This window comes from Larimichthys crocea, chromosome XIII (assembly GCF_000972845.2).
Source record: "Larimichthys crocea isolate SSNF chromosome XIII, L_crocea_2.0, whole genome shotgun sequence".
Taxonomy (NCBI): domain Eukaryota; kingdom Metazoa; phylum Chordata; class Actinopteri; family Sciaenidae; genus Larimichthys; species Larimichthys crocea.
In genome coordinates, this window is record NC_040023.1 from 25,166,233 (window position 1) to 25,185,409 (window position 19,177).

At 40.7% G+C, this 19,177-nt stretch overlaps 1 protein-coding gene across 5 annotated transcripts in view; it reads right to left on the bottom strand.

The window, feature by feature from the left end:
• The window catches only part of plecb (plectin b), a 119,833-nt gene extending 112,550 nt beyond the window's left edge, over positions 1–7,283 (bottom strand). For 4 of the 5 annotated variants that reach the window (XM_019269167.2, XM_027286328.1, XM_019269166.2 and 1 more), the window contains exons 1-2: positions 6,139–6,259; positions 3,888–4,084 (exon numbers count right to left, since the gene is read on the bottom strand). In XM_019269167.2, the coding sequence (XP_019124712.2) occupies positions 3,888–4,077 (190 nt within the window). In that variant the 5' untranslated portion in view covers positions 4,078–4,084; positions 6,139–6,259. Of the gene's footprint in view, positions 1–3,887; positions 4,085–6,138; positions 6,260–7,181 lie in introns of those variants that run through there. The other variant, XM_027286326.1, reaches the window with a different exon arrangement.
• Between the last annotated feature and the right edge of the window lie 11,894 nt (positions 7,284–19,177).

The following is a 19,177-nucleotide window of genomic DNA, read 5'->3' on the forward strand; positions in this document are numbered from 1 at the left end:
CAAGTGAAGGTCAATCAGCAGTCAACAGTACACCACAAGGTGGCAGGGTGGAGTGTCCGCCCAAGCATGGAACCAGTCCTTAAATCAGGTCTTGTGCACGCACTAAAGATACTACACATTCTCCTGTCCAATATCAGAGATGACCTCTGACCTCTCTCTGTCCTCGTGTACTGACCCCAGAGCTTCGATCTAGACGGTAAATCCTCTGTGACCGGTGTGACAGTTGACTGACTGACTAGAGATCTTTAAACTTGGTCCTTCACAGGATTGTGAATGAGTGTCAATCGTATGTCAGCCAACAGCACAGGACTAGGCCAGAGAAAAATATTATCTACAGTATTTATTAATAATTTGGAAATCAGGGTGTTAAAATGTAAGACTCATGCATGACTCAGGTCCTCATGTCACTCCCTGTGGAGTGTCCTCATTTGTATTTACAACTTCCTCATGTCACTGCTCGGTAATAAGATCCTATGGTATTTATTTCATTGAAGCCCTCACTTAACACCAGCTCTCAATCTCATTTTTCCAACCCTATTCCCACAGGTGATTTAGAGAAGTTTCTAAGCTGCTCTAATAGGCAATTAGAATGATACATGTAATTTAAAAAACTTATTAAGAGATTTGCAAAGTTGAGTAGTCATGTACTTTAAGAAACCGCTGACAGGACATAAAAAAAAGCTGTCCCAGCCTGAGCTTCAGATATAGAGTTACATATCTATATCAATAAATGCACAATTTTCCTTCTTTCTACCACTGTTTGAGTAAAAACAACACCACGGGATTGAAGCTGTTGTAATCCATCAAAAGCAAAGATTTACTGTTCTAAACACGATCTGGTTGGTGCATCCTGGGAAAATAAAGTTTACTTAGTGCTAAAGAAACTTGACATTTTGTGAAATATGCTTATTTACTTACCTGCAGAAAGCACAAAAATAAGGTGTAAAAAGATCATTCATGAGAGACTATTTCTTGGTTTTGCACAGTGTCCTTGCACGGCAACCTCCCAGTGACAAGACTGCAGAAGGTCACTATGCACATGACCTTTAACATTCTGTTTTTATATTAAATACACAAGCTTTAGGAGTGCTAGTAGGGGGTTTGTGTTACTTTTGCTCCTATGCCCCTATTTCTAGTCTTTATGCTTTATAACTGGCTGCAGACTTTAGCTTCACATCGATTCACAGACATGAGAGTGGTATCAATGTCCTCATCTAATTATCCGCAATTGATTCAAAAAGCATTTTTCCACAGTATTAAACTGTTACCTTAAAATCTGAAGCCATCAGACTCGGGAGTTGTTTCAAACTGCTTAACACAACTTATCATCAGTGTTTCATGTCACTGTTGATTTCCAGAATGCAGCTAGAACAAATAAACAGAGTATTTGTTTATTGGCTATAAAAATGTTGATAAGTTACAGGACTGTAGGATTTCTCCAACCATGATGTAAAGCTTCTAAAGAACCAGAGAAACAGTATGGTGCTGCCTCAGCCATACAGCAGATTGTCACCTCTTCTGATGCCCCTCTAGCACATGCTTATCTACAATATATATAGTCAGGGATTCTGTAGCAGTTAGACAGTCAGCAGAGCGCACAACAAAAGCTCAGCCTCACCCACGGTTGCTGACACAGCCTGACCTGGCCTTCTGATGGACAGAGGAAAAGCAGTACAGGATGTGAACACAGGCCTATTGTAGGTGCTAAAGTTATCCAAACTTCCCCTTTGCCCGGCAGGAGCACGGAATTCCAAAACAAGCTTGATCAAAGACTTACTGTATTAAAATAGGCACATTGAAAATCAGCATGGTGTGTACTGTATGATTTTATGTCTGTGAAGATAAAGAAGTCAAACAAATAAACATGTCTGAAGCCACGTTTTGCTGTTTGTCTCAGTGCCTGGAGAATTGTGATGGACATCATCAGCTGTTCCTTCTTGGAAGTATAGATGTGAGGTTGTCCTGCCTTTCTACAATCACTGTTGGGTAACGGCGACACCATTTCAAAAATACTTCAAAGTTTTAGGACTAATGTAGTGCCATTTCTTCTTGCATATCCGCCAATACTGACATCTGTGAAAAGCTGATATTGGCTGATAAAACTGGCCTGCTCAGATGAGCACTGCATTGCAATGAGATGATGAAGTATTTTAATTTATTAGATCATCTCAGTTCTATCACTCAGGAGTGAATTTAGATATCAAATGACCAGTATATTATTGCTATAAGTCATGGTTATGACTTGGCATTTCTAATAAATTCTTAATGTCTTTGATTGATTGTTTCAAATGGTTTTACATGAGAGCTTCTCTGACCATGAACTGTGTAAATGTATCTAACACTTGGCCTCAGGCAATCCACACATCACAGCAATGGCACTGCTAACCCGTAGTGTAAATAAATTATGTGCTCCCAGCATCCCAACAGTTGAACTGGACAGGATCCCAGTCTATTGTTTGAGCAAGAAGAACCACGCCTCACACTTGGAAAATGTCTGTCTCTTGCTCCTTGCCTTGCCTTAATGCTTAAAGTGCGCATCCTGTTCAGCTGGCAAAATCCATTATCAGTCATACATGTACGTAAAAGTCATTTTCAGTTTCCTTTTTGCTTACAGTATCACTTACCGTAGAAGGTTAATTGTTCCTTAGTGACCTGACATTTAGATCTGCACTGGAAGGTTACAATAGAGAAAAGTATCTAAACATGCCGCTAACAGTGAGTGATCCGGTTCTCGACTCCTACCACCATTAGACAAACATGACAAAGAAATTTAAGATTTTATCAACATCCCTTTTACACGATTTTACATTATTAAAGTCCACAAAATCAAAGCATCTCTAGCTGCTCTTTCAAGAGACCTAAAAGCACATTTACTCCAGGAATAAACACATATTAGTATAAATTTGTGACGTGGGACTCAGTGATCAGTATCTCATACTTAAGCTCTCTTCAAATCGATGTCATGTTGTCTGACAGGTTCTACCCAGAATGCAAACAACGACATTCCCACAAACGACAATGGCCCAGACATAATTAATACATGAATATCAATCGCTTTTCTTCAGTAGGAGAGTCAACATTAAGAATAATGTCCTTTATTCTCTGTTCATGAAGGTTGATTTTCAAAGGGAAGAACAGTCTGGTTTCCACGACAGTCGGGCGACACAACACCCACAGTGTGTGAAACAAGTCTTAAAATACACTCCACATTATTCCTGTAAAGTCATTTGTTTCCCTTTTTTCTTCAAAAAAAATTCAACACTAAGCTGAAAAGCTTTGCTTCACTGATCGGTCAACAATCAGCTGAACTTGTAGCCGCTACGCTCGCGTTTAAAACTGACATTTCTCTATGAAAACTATTCTTTTTCAGCTAAGTAAAGCTGCATGAATCTTTCATGTCTAGCTCAGGTTTAAGTAAACTGTGACACATAAATTTGTGCCATTGACCAATAGTAAGCCATTTGCCATGTCACACACATATTAACAGCGTGTTGAGTCACCTATACATCTTTTGATTCAAACTTATTATGCCTAAATGACCGTTAGCTAGCTACTTGGAGTTCTTCCTCTTTCCCTCTTCACCATTTCTTTGTTAAATCAGTGTAAAATCCTCACTACGAAGTTCCAGAAAGATTTGCTCAGAGATTCGTGACTGTCTTGTGCTAGCATGTTCCTGGCTTGCTAGTGAGCAACCGTAGTTATGTCACTAGCTCTGCCTGTCTTGGAGACAAACGGCTGGATTTCGCTGGTGTGACCGAGCCTTAAGGTGGTTTCACACCCTGTGCACACTTCTGCATGTGGATCCTTCAACCCCATGAGGTGGTTACAGTGAGTACATGTACATGTTGTATCATGTGGAAATGCTGCAATTCTCATAGTCATCCTACCTGCGATGCGAATCACGGCTCTCTCTGCTGGATCCAGGACCTCCCCTGAGGCTGACTTGGAGCGTTTGACCCTCTGGTGTTTGGACAGGTTCCATGGCAGTGTGTCTCCAGGACAGGGGACGCTGCTCATCTCTGCATAGCTTTCCTCCAGTGGGGTTCGATCCCTGCGTCTGTCTTTACGGGCTGCCATCGCCTACCTTCAGGATCGATTCAAACACAGAGTTTGAGATTGAATGTATGAATGAGGCATGCTGACATGAGCAGAACACACACCAGAAACACAAACCATATGGAGGGATGTAGACCAACACAGCACCACCTCAGATTAACACAGTATGATATGATATAATAATAATCATTCTCACATGCATTATGCAAGAAAGGAGAGCAGTAAGTGACAGGCATACTTTACTGGTTGTCATGGTACAGTAGTTTAAAGCCTGCCAATATTGATCATCACCTCTCATATAATACCAAGAACCAAATCCAAATGGTTAAACAGAGACAGCCAAGCTTCACTAAAGCAGTTACCATTGTGTCAAACTGTCTCCTGTAGGCCGTGTGATGTCACTCTTCTAATTTTTAACTGCCATTTCAATGCATGACAAGATAAAACTCAAAACACTTCATGTCACAGTGTCATAAAATGTAAAATGCAGGGCAACACACACAATGTACTTTGTGAAATATCATCAGCAGCGTGTGGTCTGCAGAGAGAGGCTCTGTGAATGTGATAACAGCAAACTGTATATGGAATTTGCTCACATGCAAAACTGAAGATGTTACATTGCTCCTCCGTGGCTTGTTTTAGTGTTCTTATATGGACTTTGGTCAGGAGAGGGGAGATGAGTAAAAGTAAAACATTTTAAGAAATCATTAATGTAATTATAAAATCATTTCTCCACTTATTTAGCATTGCACTCCTTCAAATACAAATACAGTTACTCAAATACAATTTTTTTATTTTTAAAAAAGGATCAAAATCGATGCAGCACAATCAGCAATATCTTTTTATTCTATGTTTACATTACACACAATACGCAACTGTTTACTCTGTGTGATATGCTAGTAGTGGCTAATGTAGCACTGAGTGACGATCCTCAAGCAGAGTTTAGGTCTGATGAGTTTCGTTTTAACTCCACGCACCCAGATTATTTTTCATTTTCACTTTTCAACTGACATCACTAGATGTTAACAGCTTATATGACCAAGAACGTGTGGAGATTCAACACAGCCCTGGGTGACGTGCACACAGCGGCTCCTTAGTACTTGTACAACCTACACTGAAGGACCTGAGCTCAGTGGACACAAAGTAGTCACCTGAGTCAGCGGCACTCATTAAGCTGTCACCTTCTGTCACCTCATCACACAAACACTTAACTTTCCGGCAACAGAAATATTCCAAGAGATGTTTGGTGCAATTTACTATAACAACAGCGGCTTGGAAAACATGTTTGTCATCGAATCATTTGACTAAGAAAATACTCTCTGTAGGCAATTTTATGACTGTGACACACCCACTGGAAGAGATAACCCTGCATTCAAGAACCTGTGGGTGATAGCACTGAGTTCAGAGTTCACTCCCATGTGAAGTTATCATACTGTACATGTAAAGTCCAGCTAACACTGGACCATGATGTCATCTCAAAGCTCGCCTATTAGTGACCTCAGGTGTTACATTGTAAAGAAACAAAAAGGGCCATTAGCTTTCCTTATGGTTACACTGCAGCATAGAGCACACAGTAATGACACGCTGAAATTAATGGGCAATGCAGCTGGATTACAGTACAAGCCAGTCATAAATTCTGTAATGTCAGAGTCTGAGATCTCATTATTAACAGCACTGTAGGCTCTCACCTAGGCAAGATTCCTCACTAAAATGCTGCCTTGTGATCGCATTGACACTGTTAAACTGTAGGTCTGTTTATACAGAACGGCACAGTGTGATTAAAATGGGTTATTCTCTAAACAGGGTAATTTAGTCAGAGATTTGGTGCAATTAAACTCTGCATGTTTTTGCTGGGCACCTTGAGAAGTCCAGAAACCTGCAATAATTCCTAAATACTGGCCTGATGCACCTGCAAAACAAATCCCAGATGCACGCTACAGTATAGGAGCAATGGAGGGATGACTCAGGAAGTTAACACTAGACTCATCTCCCGTCACAAAAACCTACCAGTTATTCTTGAACTGTTTACCATGAAGCCATGCACACTGACACATGAGCAGTGAAAACGTGTTGTCGTCTTACCTTCGTGCTGTGCTGGATCAGTGCGTGAAAGACTGTCACACAGCCATGAGCGCGTGTGCCGGTGCTTCAGTCTGTGTGCTGCAGGTTATCTCCAACCAAAACAAATAAAGTCCCTGAAAGCTGGTGTGTGCGTGCGTGACAGCGCACTGGCATGTGTGTGTGTGTGTGTGTGTGTGTTGTGCCGGTAATGTTGAGATAGCCACTCCTTTTACTGGAGGCAGGGCTGGAGGAGGCTGGAGAGAGACGACCCGCCGTGCGGTATCCGCAGTCATCTGTGATGTTCCTCTAGCCCGGCTCGCTCTTGTTTCTCATCCAACATCTCTCCCTGGCGACACCTCTGAATTTAAAAGGTCGGTGAATCATTCATGCATTCGTTGGATGACACCCCGAGGCTGCAAAATGCTCCATGGTTGCAGATAAAAGAGGAAGCAGGCGTCCTTGCTGGGACGGTGGACTGATCCACACCTGCAGCTGTGAAGCCCCTGTACCGATCGAGAGCAATTAACGGGCTCTCTCCTCCTCCTCCAGCAGCAGCGTCTTGTGCTGCGGTGAAAAACTGCATGACTCACTTTTCGATTAGTACGCCTGGCTGTCCCGGGCTGAGTACTGTTGCGTCTGCGGGGCTATTGCAGACGGCGAAGCTCCCAGAGGGGGAGAGTTTACGAAAATGATGCTTTTAGGCTATCCTAATGGGGAAGTGTTTAATTAAATATTCACGTGTAAACAAATATCACGTGACACCGTGTGTGTGTGTAAATGCAAACACGGTGTGACCTCCGGGATACCGTCACTTCCAGTCATACTGCAACATTTTAGCATAATGAGTTAATGTTTAAACCAAATGGCCAGTAGAAGATGAAACATTTGAGACTATATGACACCACCAGGCTAGCATGTACTATGAACAGGCGTGAATCAGCATTTATTCCCGCTTTAAACTGTGCTGCGTCATGTTCACGTTCATATATTTTGAGTATGTCCAATAAGTGTTCTAACACTAATAAACACAGGGTGGTATGAAAATATGTTGTACAATCAATTACCTTGTTGTTGCCAAGATAATTTTCTTGTTCACGACAGTGCTGGAACATTTTAAGGCCTCTGGGTCAACTTGGGGTCTCGGCGGCCATTGCTTCTTCTTGAGGTGTGAAAGGCCGGAAAGGTTGGGAACGAGATGTTCTGCTAGCATTTTTTACGAGTAGTAATGTTTAACAGACTATAGCCAATATATATATATATTCATATACATGTGTTCTAAGTCTAAACTAACTCTCCCCGCTCCTGCTCCCGCGCAAACACAACAAACACCCACCTTAAATCTCTGCCAATCACAGGTAGCCTACGCTATCTCTCTCTCTCACGTCACTGTCATAGGTAGCTGAGATGATTGACAGGCCTCACAGCTTAGAAGCTAATAACATGTTCACTGACACCTTGGAAATCTCATGAACTCCAATAAACAGCCCTTGGCTGAACTCATATCTCTGAACACACATACTGTAACACTCACATATCAGTTAAACACTGTCACCCAGTCCATAACAGTATTTCAGCTATGAATTTATTGGTTGTTGGAATAGTTATCATGTTATGGACAAATTAAATTAGTGTTCACTGATAAAATATTATGTCATGGAGGTGTAATTAATGTTGCACGTAAAGGACTGTGAATCTAACCACTTATAATGTCAGAACCACTGCACATCCATCCTCAGCACATATGTATATTATATTACCACACTGCAGTACAAGGCCCATTAATGCAGTCCATTAGTGAAGCCTAATGGAAAAAGCACTGCGAAGTCTAGACATAATCAAACCCGAGTGCAAAGGTTAGGTATTACATCTGCTCAGTGTAATGGGTTTTTGATATTTTTACACAAAGCCTAACTGCAGATATCACAAATTATTTCAGTGAATATCTGCTTCATAAAATGTCTGTCACAAAAATACATTGCTCATGGTTCATCCGATCACCTAGCCTGTATTTTTTTAAGTGCCTTCACTTTTTAACAACAGCTTTTAAACCCCCAGTACGCTTTTAATTCATTTTGATGCTATACTGAGTTGTAATCAGGTGAGTGGTGCATCTGTCCCCTATTCCCACTCTGGGCCCTGTAGACTTGTTTGTGCACTATCCCTTTGGACTGTGGGTTGAGAAGAGTGCACAGCACTTATGACACACCACCAACTTCACTTTTTTGGTGGAGAAAATGTTGGAAAGTTTTCAGGCCCGTGTTGATGGTGAACCAGTGGGGAATGCTGATGGGGAGCATAGCTGGTGTTGTGCCAGAACTGGAGCCAGGCAGGCAGGCAAAGTAACTGGACTCACCAAAGGCAGAGTCTGGCATTGGCAAACAAACCAGACAAGAGTATATCTTAGATATGGCTTTTAATTATTGGCAGGAACTTTGTGAAATAAAAGACTGTGAGCTGGCTTGCTTTTGGACTAGTAAGCAATATTATTAGCTATATTAGCTGTGTCTTTTGCTGTTGCACTTGTTTGATGTTGACTTGTTTTAGCTGTTTCATTTCAAATTCAATTAAAACAAATCAATCAAAATCAATTCAATCAAAATCAAATCAATTAAATCAAATCTTGCTGTGATAAGAAACCAAAGTAATGAGGCTAGTGGGCCTCAAAGTTGGACTAAGCCTTCTAAGGTTAGAATCCCCAGGAAAACTAAATAAAGGTGGACAAGGTCCTAGGTTCAACGTTCACAAGTGAGCCAGAGTAATTCTAAAAATCTGTAGTAAAAACCACCTCAGAAACTGTAGGAACCAAACATTTCAACCTTTGTCACCAACATTTCTATGGACCAGATAACATCCTGGAAGGATTGTTGCCAATCTGACAATACTATTGTACTACTATTTGGGAAATGTAGTGCCAGTAACATATTCATAATGGAATCTGACCAGAGAGTTTTTCTAATCAAAAGCTGTAGTTAGCTACATTTATGTGCATAAAAATCTATGTAAAAACCTATATGATGAGATCAGAAATTGAAATATTAAATTATATTAAACCAGTGACTCCTCACAAAAAGCAGTGTCTAGTTGGGGCTTCCTGTCACATTTCAGATGTCTTTCAGTTGTTTGCAGTTAAGCAAAAGAGAGATTCCTTCTCTAAACTTATCATGTGGCCTCATTAAATAACTGTTCGAGGCCTAAAGAGGAAAAAATGTCCAATATTTCACCCGATAATTTCACCCTTGTTACTGATTACTGATTAATCACTAACAATCTAACAATGTCATGTAGACTAATCATCAATCTTGTTGTTTTGCAGTAGAACTTTGACTTTTGCAACATAAAACATTTACTTGTAATGGAGTATTTTTACATTGTTGTATTAGACTTTGACTTGAATAAAGAATCAGAATGCTTCTTTCTCTCCTACAGCTCTTGGGATATGAAGCTGGTGTCCCTACTCACCTCTGCTTGTCAAAGAGAACTCAATTAACTTGTCAGTGACAAATGTCTCACTATTCCCTCACAGCCAGGTGTGTACCACTTAGTGCAATACATGTACCAGACATTCAGTGACCTGGAAAGGGCATGGGTCCTATGCCCTTGAATGACACAGTGCAAGGGACAGGATAAACTATATTAGTGAGCACAGTCAGGTATGGGACATTCAATGTCTTCATTTATCTTTAATGTGACCATACGTTATAGATTTACTGAGGCCATGCACAGAACCTTTTTTATATTATGGGCACAAGGAGAGGTTAGAATTCTATAAACAGAGGTGATACAGACCTGGGAAAAATATATTATGATAATAATGAGAAGATTAGGACAGGCATTTAACACTAAGTGCACCTGAGTGATGAAAAGATGTTTGCAATCTTTTTAAAAAGACGACCTTCGCTTGTTTACAGCACACAGCCCAATAAAATCCTTCTGCTACAGTTCTTATTTCAAAGACTTGCAAAGATAAACACACCTGAGACATTTCTGTTGTTAAACAAATATGCTAATCTTGCTTGACAAGCTGAAATTGGTGTGGTGCTAGTGTGTGGTGCTGAATTAGTATAAATGTAGCAAGCTGACACCCGGTGTTAAGTTACAACTGGAGAGCAAGAGCAAGGTGCACCACAATAATGTATTCTGCGTGTCTTAGTGTACCTGCATGGTGTATTTCTAGTATCATTATTTGACCTTTGCACTACTTCTGAGTGTAATATAGTATTTCTCACTAACAGGTCATTACAGGATGTTTGACCATTATTGAGCAACAAAGCTAGACATTTTTTGGAAGATGGGGTAGTCAGTCTAACATAGTATTTAATACATCTGCTGATTCAAAATGATCACTTACTTTGGAAGAAACAGGGAGCATGTTGGCCTATAGCCTTTATGTCACTGTATGTGTTGTAAAATATGCCTATAGTGTAGGGTACAACATCTACAGCCTGATGTGGTTCAGAGTGATGTGGATTGTTGTAATGGAGCTGAAAACCAGGAATGTTGATCAAATGGCTGAGGCAGCTCTAGAAGATAATTGAGTTCCTGAAAATTATAGGTATGTGAATAATACAAAAAACATGTAAAATAAGATTAATTACACTGTATGTTGCAGTAATCTAAAGTAAATAAGGAGTGAGCTATAATATATTTTTAACACCAGTTGTTCTAAACCTTAGTAATGACTCTGTTGGCAATGTCTCTGTGCCTCTGTGAGCCATTAACATTTCTCACTCCCCTGTTCTAAGTCTCCTAGTTACCTTTTAGCTCTCCACACTCACTCCATACTCTGCCCAGTTTTAAAGTCTGTGTTTAGTCTGTAACAGGTTCTGCCAAAGCAACAACATAATCAATGTTTTGCCTTCTACTAGTTTACTGTTTGTGTCTGTGCATTAATTAGGCCTGTATTTACAGTCTGCGCCTGTGTGGACCAAAGCTGGCCAGCAAAGTAAAAGACTAAATGTCTGATATATACACATAATGTATTTGTGTACTTCTTTCTTTCTTTCTTTCTTTCTTTCTTTCTTTCTTTCTTTCTTTTTACAATCTATTATATTTAACTTCAAACATTATGTCACTTGTTTATTCATAGATAGGGTCAACAAAATCAAAACCTCCATTCCTAAATACAGGAAACATGCAGATTTGGAAAAAAGACTACACCTACACCTAACTATGTCTAACTATATCTAACTTGTGGCAATAAATAACAATGACAATAAAAGATACAGTATGAAGGAAAAAAACATAATAAAAACAAGACCTTTAAAGAAAAAAAAAATCAACTACAAATCTAAGCATAATGGAAAGAGGCCCAAACAGTTTGTCCTTAGAGTTAGGAGAACTTCACCCTTCTTCTGCACTTGTGCTGGTCACTCTGACTAACTAAAAGAGCTCAGTGGTCAGGTGTACCAACAACCACCTTTCAGAGAGCTTAACTGTCACATAGTTTAGAGCTGAGCAAGAAAAGCTGGGACAGATGCCAACATGAGTCAGTCCAGATGAGCTGAGCTGATCCCCACCACCCCATCTAAACATGTTTTACCCCCCTGTGAATGCCTAGACCTGCTTTTTATTGCTTACTGTGGAAGATATCATAGATATCACACATGCATCATATCCCATACTGAGCAGGCTGGGGGGAACAAAAGAGACAGCATCAGTCAACTTAAGTCATACTCACACTATCAGTGTTCCTAATGCCATACACATGCACATTTACCTGCAGCAGCCAGGAATTATTACAAGACCAACACTGCCCTCCAGTGGAATTCTAAAAGAAATATTTCCATATATTCTATTAAAAGTGGGATCGAGTTCAAGGCAGGTCATGGATTATTTGACCAATTCCTCATGAGAACAGTCTTATTAAACCAATTGGAAGAAACTTTATTTTATCCACAAAGCCTCAGACATAACATTTACCACATCAATACAGATCATCCTATTCCTCAAGCACTCAACATTCTCCAGGCATCTACTTCCTTAACCAACGGAAATACCACCTTAGCCACCGTGAGCCTTTTTCTGTTTAAAGCATCATAAGATTTTGATTTTTTTTTATCTGTTTGTGTGATGGAAGGCGCATATTTTCAGAGAGCGACCACGCCAATAAAGCCATGAAGTAATGACGGAAATCTGGAAGGCTAAAGCAAAACGTTATGTTCAGTCTATACGATTTACATAAACAATCAATGGAAAGACTGAATGCTTCTCCGCAATGAGTCATTTTTGGAGCAGGATGCATCATGGGAGAGTTTGAGCAGGCATTAAGAGGGCAGCAGAGGGCTTTAAAATATGTTTGCTGTAACGTATGACTGTGTATCAACAATATTAAAGTGGAACTATAATGTGATTATTACTAACCGCCAAACACACTTGCGCACACACTGTCACACCACACCAGGCATGCAGGATGGAACGCTGGCCAGATGCACACACACAAACATGCATAATCCACACACACACACAAACACACACACACACACACACACACAGATCCATGAGTCGAGTGGGAAACCACATATACACACTGGAGCACTAGCTCGCCATAAACCACATTCATACACACACGCACACTCCTGCAGTGCATACCTCCCCACTACTGGTTCAGACCCAGACACCGCATGCCAGTGCACCTCGCTCCCTGAGCCGCAGGCCGCAGGAGTAGAAGAAGAAACAGATGGGTACCAGCTGTTTGGATGAGAGCCCTGGGTACACAGCTACTGTATTGCAATCCACACACACACACAGACACACACACACAGAGACACACATGCACAAATGTACACAAACTCATTCAAGTTGTTTAACTACACCCATGCCTATACTGCTTCTAGTGTTTACTCACACAGCAGGTAATGCATTGTTTGTGATCTGTTGGACAAATGTAGATTTGAGGTCACTGTTGAAATTCAAATGCATTTACTAAACAGGATATAGTGTTTGGACCGTGACATTGTTTTAGCTCTCCTACCAAAGCAAGCACGCTTTATTTAAGAAAAGAAAGAAAGGAATGAAAGAATAAGTATGAGGTCAAAGTGCTGACTTTGAATGTGTTTACGTCCATATTAAACAGTGTAGGAATTAGGAATAGGAGCCGGAGAGTTTTCTTGGGTCTAAATATAGGATGCCCTTGACTGGGCGAGCAGGGTAACGCCTCTATGTGTTTCACCTGCTGAAGGAAAGACACAGACGATTATCACCTGACTCTGCACTTCCACTCAGCTTTATGGAGAGTTTTAGCATCTTTCAGCTCTTTGTTTTGGTTTTACAATCTGCAACTTAATTGTTTTGGTTCAATCTCACCTTTGTCATTACTGCAGCAGCAGGCAGCGTTTTTCAACAAAAACTGACTGTAGGCTAACTGCCCAGCACCAAACAGCAGACAGGATGGAACAAATAGCGGCTAAAGAGATAGATATTTTCCTCCGGGAACTACTGAAGAGAAAAAAAAGTTGACCCCAAGAAGCAAAAGAAAGCTTTAAATAAGATCACTAAAATTGTGGGGACATGTATGTATAAAAATGGCTACAATGGCTACCCATGTAAGTACTTCATTGTGAACACTGTGACTTATGCTGTAATTTGGCACTTGTGCTGTTTCATTTCAGATCCAATGCACGTGCACAGAGGCAACAACACAACTTGACTGTAGAATGTAGCAATTTAGTTATTAGTGGTATAAGACAGCAGGTGTATTATGTTAAAGTAGTATCACGTTGGAACGGTACATGTTGAGAGTATTAAAAAAAATTAAATTTGAAATGAATACATCTTTAGAAGTTTGTTTTCTCCATAACTGTGACCACTGTTCCCTAAACAGACGTCAAGTTAACTGTCTGCAATGAGGGCATTGGATGCTGATGATCACTCAGGAGTCTCTTTCTTTCTTTGTGTTTCCTCCCTGAACCCAGCAATTTCTGATCCAACCTCAACTATCAACTTTCTTCCTATGAGTCAACTGAGGTGGTGACTCCTTCAGCTCATTACAACATGACTTATTGAAACCAAAACTCTCCCTCTAATGCCTGAGATGCATGTTTCCTCTGTCTGAATGCCATTAGTTACAGCCAGTGGTTGTTCCCTCTTATTACATTCACTTTGAACACAAATCTGTCTCATTAAATAAAAAATTCAGCATTGTGTGAAGTACAGTAAAGTCAGGGTTTAATTCGTCTGTATTTGAGGCTGCTGTGACAGTCCTGCCACTACAAACGTTACATTAAACATCACAGAACGCCATCTGCACGGCTTACCGGCATCCTGGAGCAACACTCAATACTATACCAGCTATTGAACATGGCGCAGGAAAGAAATGACAAATGGAAATGGTATTGTGTGTATGGTTGACCACGGTCGTCCTGTGATTTCCAGCTTCAGCGCTGATGTGGTCTGGCCAGTGTGGGTTTAGAGGGCAGACCAGAGCAACAGTAGGCTGGTTCGGGATCTTTTTCCCTCCCAAAGCCAACAGGATGTCTTTAATGAACCACAGTGTGTTTGAACTGTCGCATCTCGCCATACAGCAGTCCAGCCCTCATCGCTGGCGTGCACAACATGAAAAGGAAGACGCAGTGAAATAAGAAACATGCTAAATACTGAAGATGTATCAAATCCAGGAAACGCTGTCTCCGAGACAAAGACCACAAATCAAATGTTGGCCATAATAGAGGGGAACGTTGTTTGGTAACGTATTGTAGAGGTTTCGAGTGACTGGGGCAGCCCTGTCCTTGTTGTGCCCAGGCAAGTGTTTTTCAGTTCCCTGCCACAAATGTCTTCATGTCAGGCCTCATGCAACCTCATAATCGGATTGCAGCCAATGTTTTAGTGAAGACTGTAGTTGCTTGTTGATTTATTTCTGAGGGTTTCAGTGAAACACTGTTGTTTACCACAGGTTCCACTGTACTGAGGTTGACCCTTGCTTGCTTTCTAGCTGCTGGCGACTGAGTTTACCTGTTATGTCCACAAGATGGTGTTGATGGTGTATCATATAACTGACCAAGCGGCAGTGCCAACTATTGTGGCAGCAACAAAGAGAAAACAAGCTCACATCATTATCACGATATCTGCAAACTGTGGTGATGGTTCAGTAACTATGAGTGTTGATATGCTGCATATTGTTTCAATTACTCCAAACTGTTGTTCCAGACCATGCCATAGGAAAATGCTCAAAATACTCCATGTTTGATCTTGTGGGCTCTTGTGAAACTGGAAATGAATGGTGATTAACTATAATGATGATCATCATGGTGAAAGGTTTTGTGCCACAGGTTATTTGACTGTGTGAGTTTGTCTACGTAGAGAAGGCCTAAAAAGGAAAACCCTTAAAACTATTACTGTTTGAGAGGAATATGGCACGTGGAGCTAAAGGGTCACACTCTAGTTGGTGAAACGAGATGATTTACAGTCAGCAAATAAACTTGTCATATTCAATCAAAAAATGGCAATAGCTCACAAGACACAAAAACTGTAAAAGTGTAACAAAGTTGTTTTCCTTTCCACATTGCATGGCAGTTGGAAACCAATGAACTGCTTAAGTCTAGCTCAGTTTTATTTGTGTGCATGTGTGTGTGGTGTTGCAGTGGGAGGCTTTGTAGTGTTGAGTGAGAGAAAAGGATATGGCTATGATTAAAGTAGGCACTAAAGCAAAGGTGGTAATTGGGATCATAAACACTCACTTTTCCATTTACCCCTCTAATGAAGCGTTCCTGTTTATTCTGAGCAGCCAATTCATCAGAAAACAGCATCCACTCCGAGCGAGTCTTTGAGCGTTTAGCACCCCTCAGATCTGTTTATATTATGGCGATGGCATGATGAAGGTTGTCAAGAAATGCAGGCTGGTTTTCTAATGCTGTCCCAATATCATTGTGCTACTGAAACAGTTTGCATATGACGTTTGTGCAAACCTTAAAAAAAATCAATATTACAAGTTGATTGTGTAAACATACAAAGCTTATAGTGCCAACCGGTTGCAGCAGATGGTTGCCTTCCAATGAGCTGGTTTCTGCTCAAGGTTTCTGCCAATTAAAGTTTTTCTTTGTCACTATCACAAAGTGCTTATGTGCACTCAGTGCTCATGGTGGGAACTGTTGGGTCTCTGTTAATAACATTATAAAGAGTAGAGTCTAGGCCTGCTCTATAGGGAAAGTGTCATGAGATAATTTCTGTTACGATTGGACACTATATAAATAAAACTGAATTGAACTGACCGGTTCGATTCCATTAAACCATTGCAGAATAATAGGGCGCCAGGCGACTCTCAAGTGAAAGAAAACCACGTAGAAATCATGATGGCTTTGTGTATTAATTTCAGAAGTGTTATGTCTCCTTATCATTACACGCAGATCTGATGTTTTTAGTCTGCTATTTTTTTGTCTCTCTGGTGAAAGCTTCAAGGGACATGGTTTTAATCACAGGTTTTACAGACTGTTAAACAGAAAGCATACTCAAAAAGTAATACAGTGAATCTAAACATAATAAAAAATTGTTTATCTGCAAATTGATATATTGGCCTTACATACTCTCACAGCAGTGCAAGACGATGTAGTGTCTTTGGAAAACAGCGATCATAAAAGTTTTTTATTGCGGCCAAGATAGGGAAAAGTAAAACTTCGGGGGTCATGAAAGAGTCAGACCTAATTCTTAGCTAAACAGCAATTTTTCAACTATTTTGCAGCAATTAACCCTGCAAATGTGACTCTGTTTGGTCTCCACCTAGTTGTGTCTTTATGAAGGTGCATAACACTGGAGGACAGAGCTGTCAATGCAGTCCAGACACAGCCTTGTTTTACTGCTTATCTGGGCTCTGCCAGGCTCTCTCTGGCAGTGGCTGCTGTAATGCAGAGTGTCAGACGGAAGAGATATAAGGTCAAAGTAACCGGCAGCTCATAATCGTAAATATCAGGATTAAAAATTCTCGTCAGGGCGAGAGTGTTTTTCATCAACGAAGAAAAAGTCACAGGTTGTTCTATTACGACATTAAACTGGAAGATGTTTGGATCAAGTGTCAGGTATCTGATGTTTTTGATGTGTCTTTTATTGAGGCGTGTCCTCCCTCTGCAATATCAGAGCAACTGAGATGTCGCAAAGCCAAAAAATTATAAGCAGCTCATCAACTCTGGGTGTATTTTTTACTGGTTTGACAGATGCTGTATTCTGACTGGAAGTGTTTAAAGAATTATGCCTGCCCTCTGGCTGCCTAGATTAGGATCTGTTTAACATTCTTCTCTTTAAAAATAGCAACGTATATCTATTAGGCCATCTGCGTTTCCAGTTCGACCTTACTTTTAAACATGATTCTTTTCGACTTTGCTGCTCACCCAGTACAAGGAACGTTAATTTATCGCAATCCTTTGAAGAGGGGACCTGGAGGAAGCTCACACAGTCGGTGTGTTCCTTATGCCTTTCCAAGTCCAAATGCTGTGTGGCATGTTTGACATAGCGAATGAAAGGAATAACGCAGGTTGTCAGGTAGGAAAGAGCCAGGCTACAAGGGACAGCAATCAGGAAAACTTGGTCCGGCACTAGGCATGACTTCAATAAAATACCTCCAGTCCTACTTTTAAAAGCATTAGTCCAAGGCAAATTAAAAAGTAGAGTGCAATTAAAAGAAATCACTGTGTAAATGTTAGCATGTGGAAGTTTTTCTTTTCCTTTTCCCTCTTTTCCCCCTTCCTCCTAGCTGAACAAAGAATGCCCCAGAGGCAGAGCTACGCAGCTGCTGAATATTACTACATCCATGTGTTTTAAATAAGACCCCATTATAATCAAAATCATAAAAAAAAGGTAATGTGGCTCTCTTAAACATTTAAATTTAAGTTAACCAATGTTGAGTTCAAGCCTTTGTGAGCATTTTTCTAGTTCCTAATTGAATGAATCTTTGGAAGAAACAGATTAAGCAACCATCAAAGAAGCCATTATTTGTAACAAATATATTGCTCTATTGAAGGTATTTAAAGAAATAGTACATGTAATTACTGGTTCTGTTCCTGCAAACATTTGACCAGACGATGCATTGAGGGAAAGGCCTGTCTTATGCAAAACTGTGAGTTTGCAAAGCGTATTGACTGATACAATCAGCTGTAGCACGGTGAAAATGTGAGGTAGGCTGTCATTTCCAACAAACACCCAGGCTCTGCAGCTGCACAGTGGTAACATCGGCATGGTGGGGTGTCCTGGTGCCCTAGTGGTCTTTGTGTGTCGCCCCCCACTAAACCACTCTCCACATATTTCCTTTTACTCTCCACTGCCTGCAAAAACATGTTTGACATTACAAGCAGTTGGCTGATGGTCTTATCCAGAGTGACTTACAACTGTATCACGACTTTAACATACCAGACTGTTGTTAATATGAAATAACCTTCTTGGAAATTGGTTAAAAAACAACAAAAATAATGATATAAACATGACAAAAATACAAAATACGCAGATGACATAGACTTAGAAAACCTGCAGTAGTCATAAGAGCTCATACCAAGCAGATTTAAAGTGAATTCAGAAACCAGAAGACCAAATTGCAGATACATTCTGTGGGGCCTACTGGTCTGCAGAAGTCTGCTATGCTCAACCCTTTAGTTAAAAGTCACTGAGGGTGTCGCCTCACACCAGGACAGATGAGTTTCCATGGGAGGAACGAAGATGTCTGGCCAAATCCACTTTTCCCCCTTATTAAAATGGATATTTCCGAGCTGTCAGAGGGTGAAGTCTGGGTTTTCGGAGACTCTCGCTGACTTCTCGCTGACAGTGGGCTTCCTTTCCCTATAGGTTCAATATCTCCTGTGGCTCCCCTTCCACTGTGTGGTATAGCGCGTTCCCTACGAGTCCCAAGCCAGCACAACTCTGGCAAGCTGTTCACTTTTCACTTAACGGCACACACTAATTTACTGAGACTCTACACTGTTTTGGGTCCGCGGTACAATTCCCACGTTCCAGCTGAGAAAATATATCATTAGTCCCTCATCGTGTAATGCTTGCCACGTTACGTTATAAAAGCTGGGTGTAAAGCGACATGGATAAAACAAGAGTGATTTCCAGTGTGCCTCATTTTGACCGCCTGCTTGGAATAAGT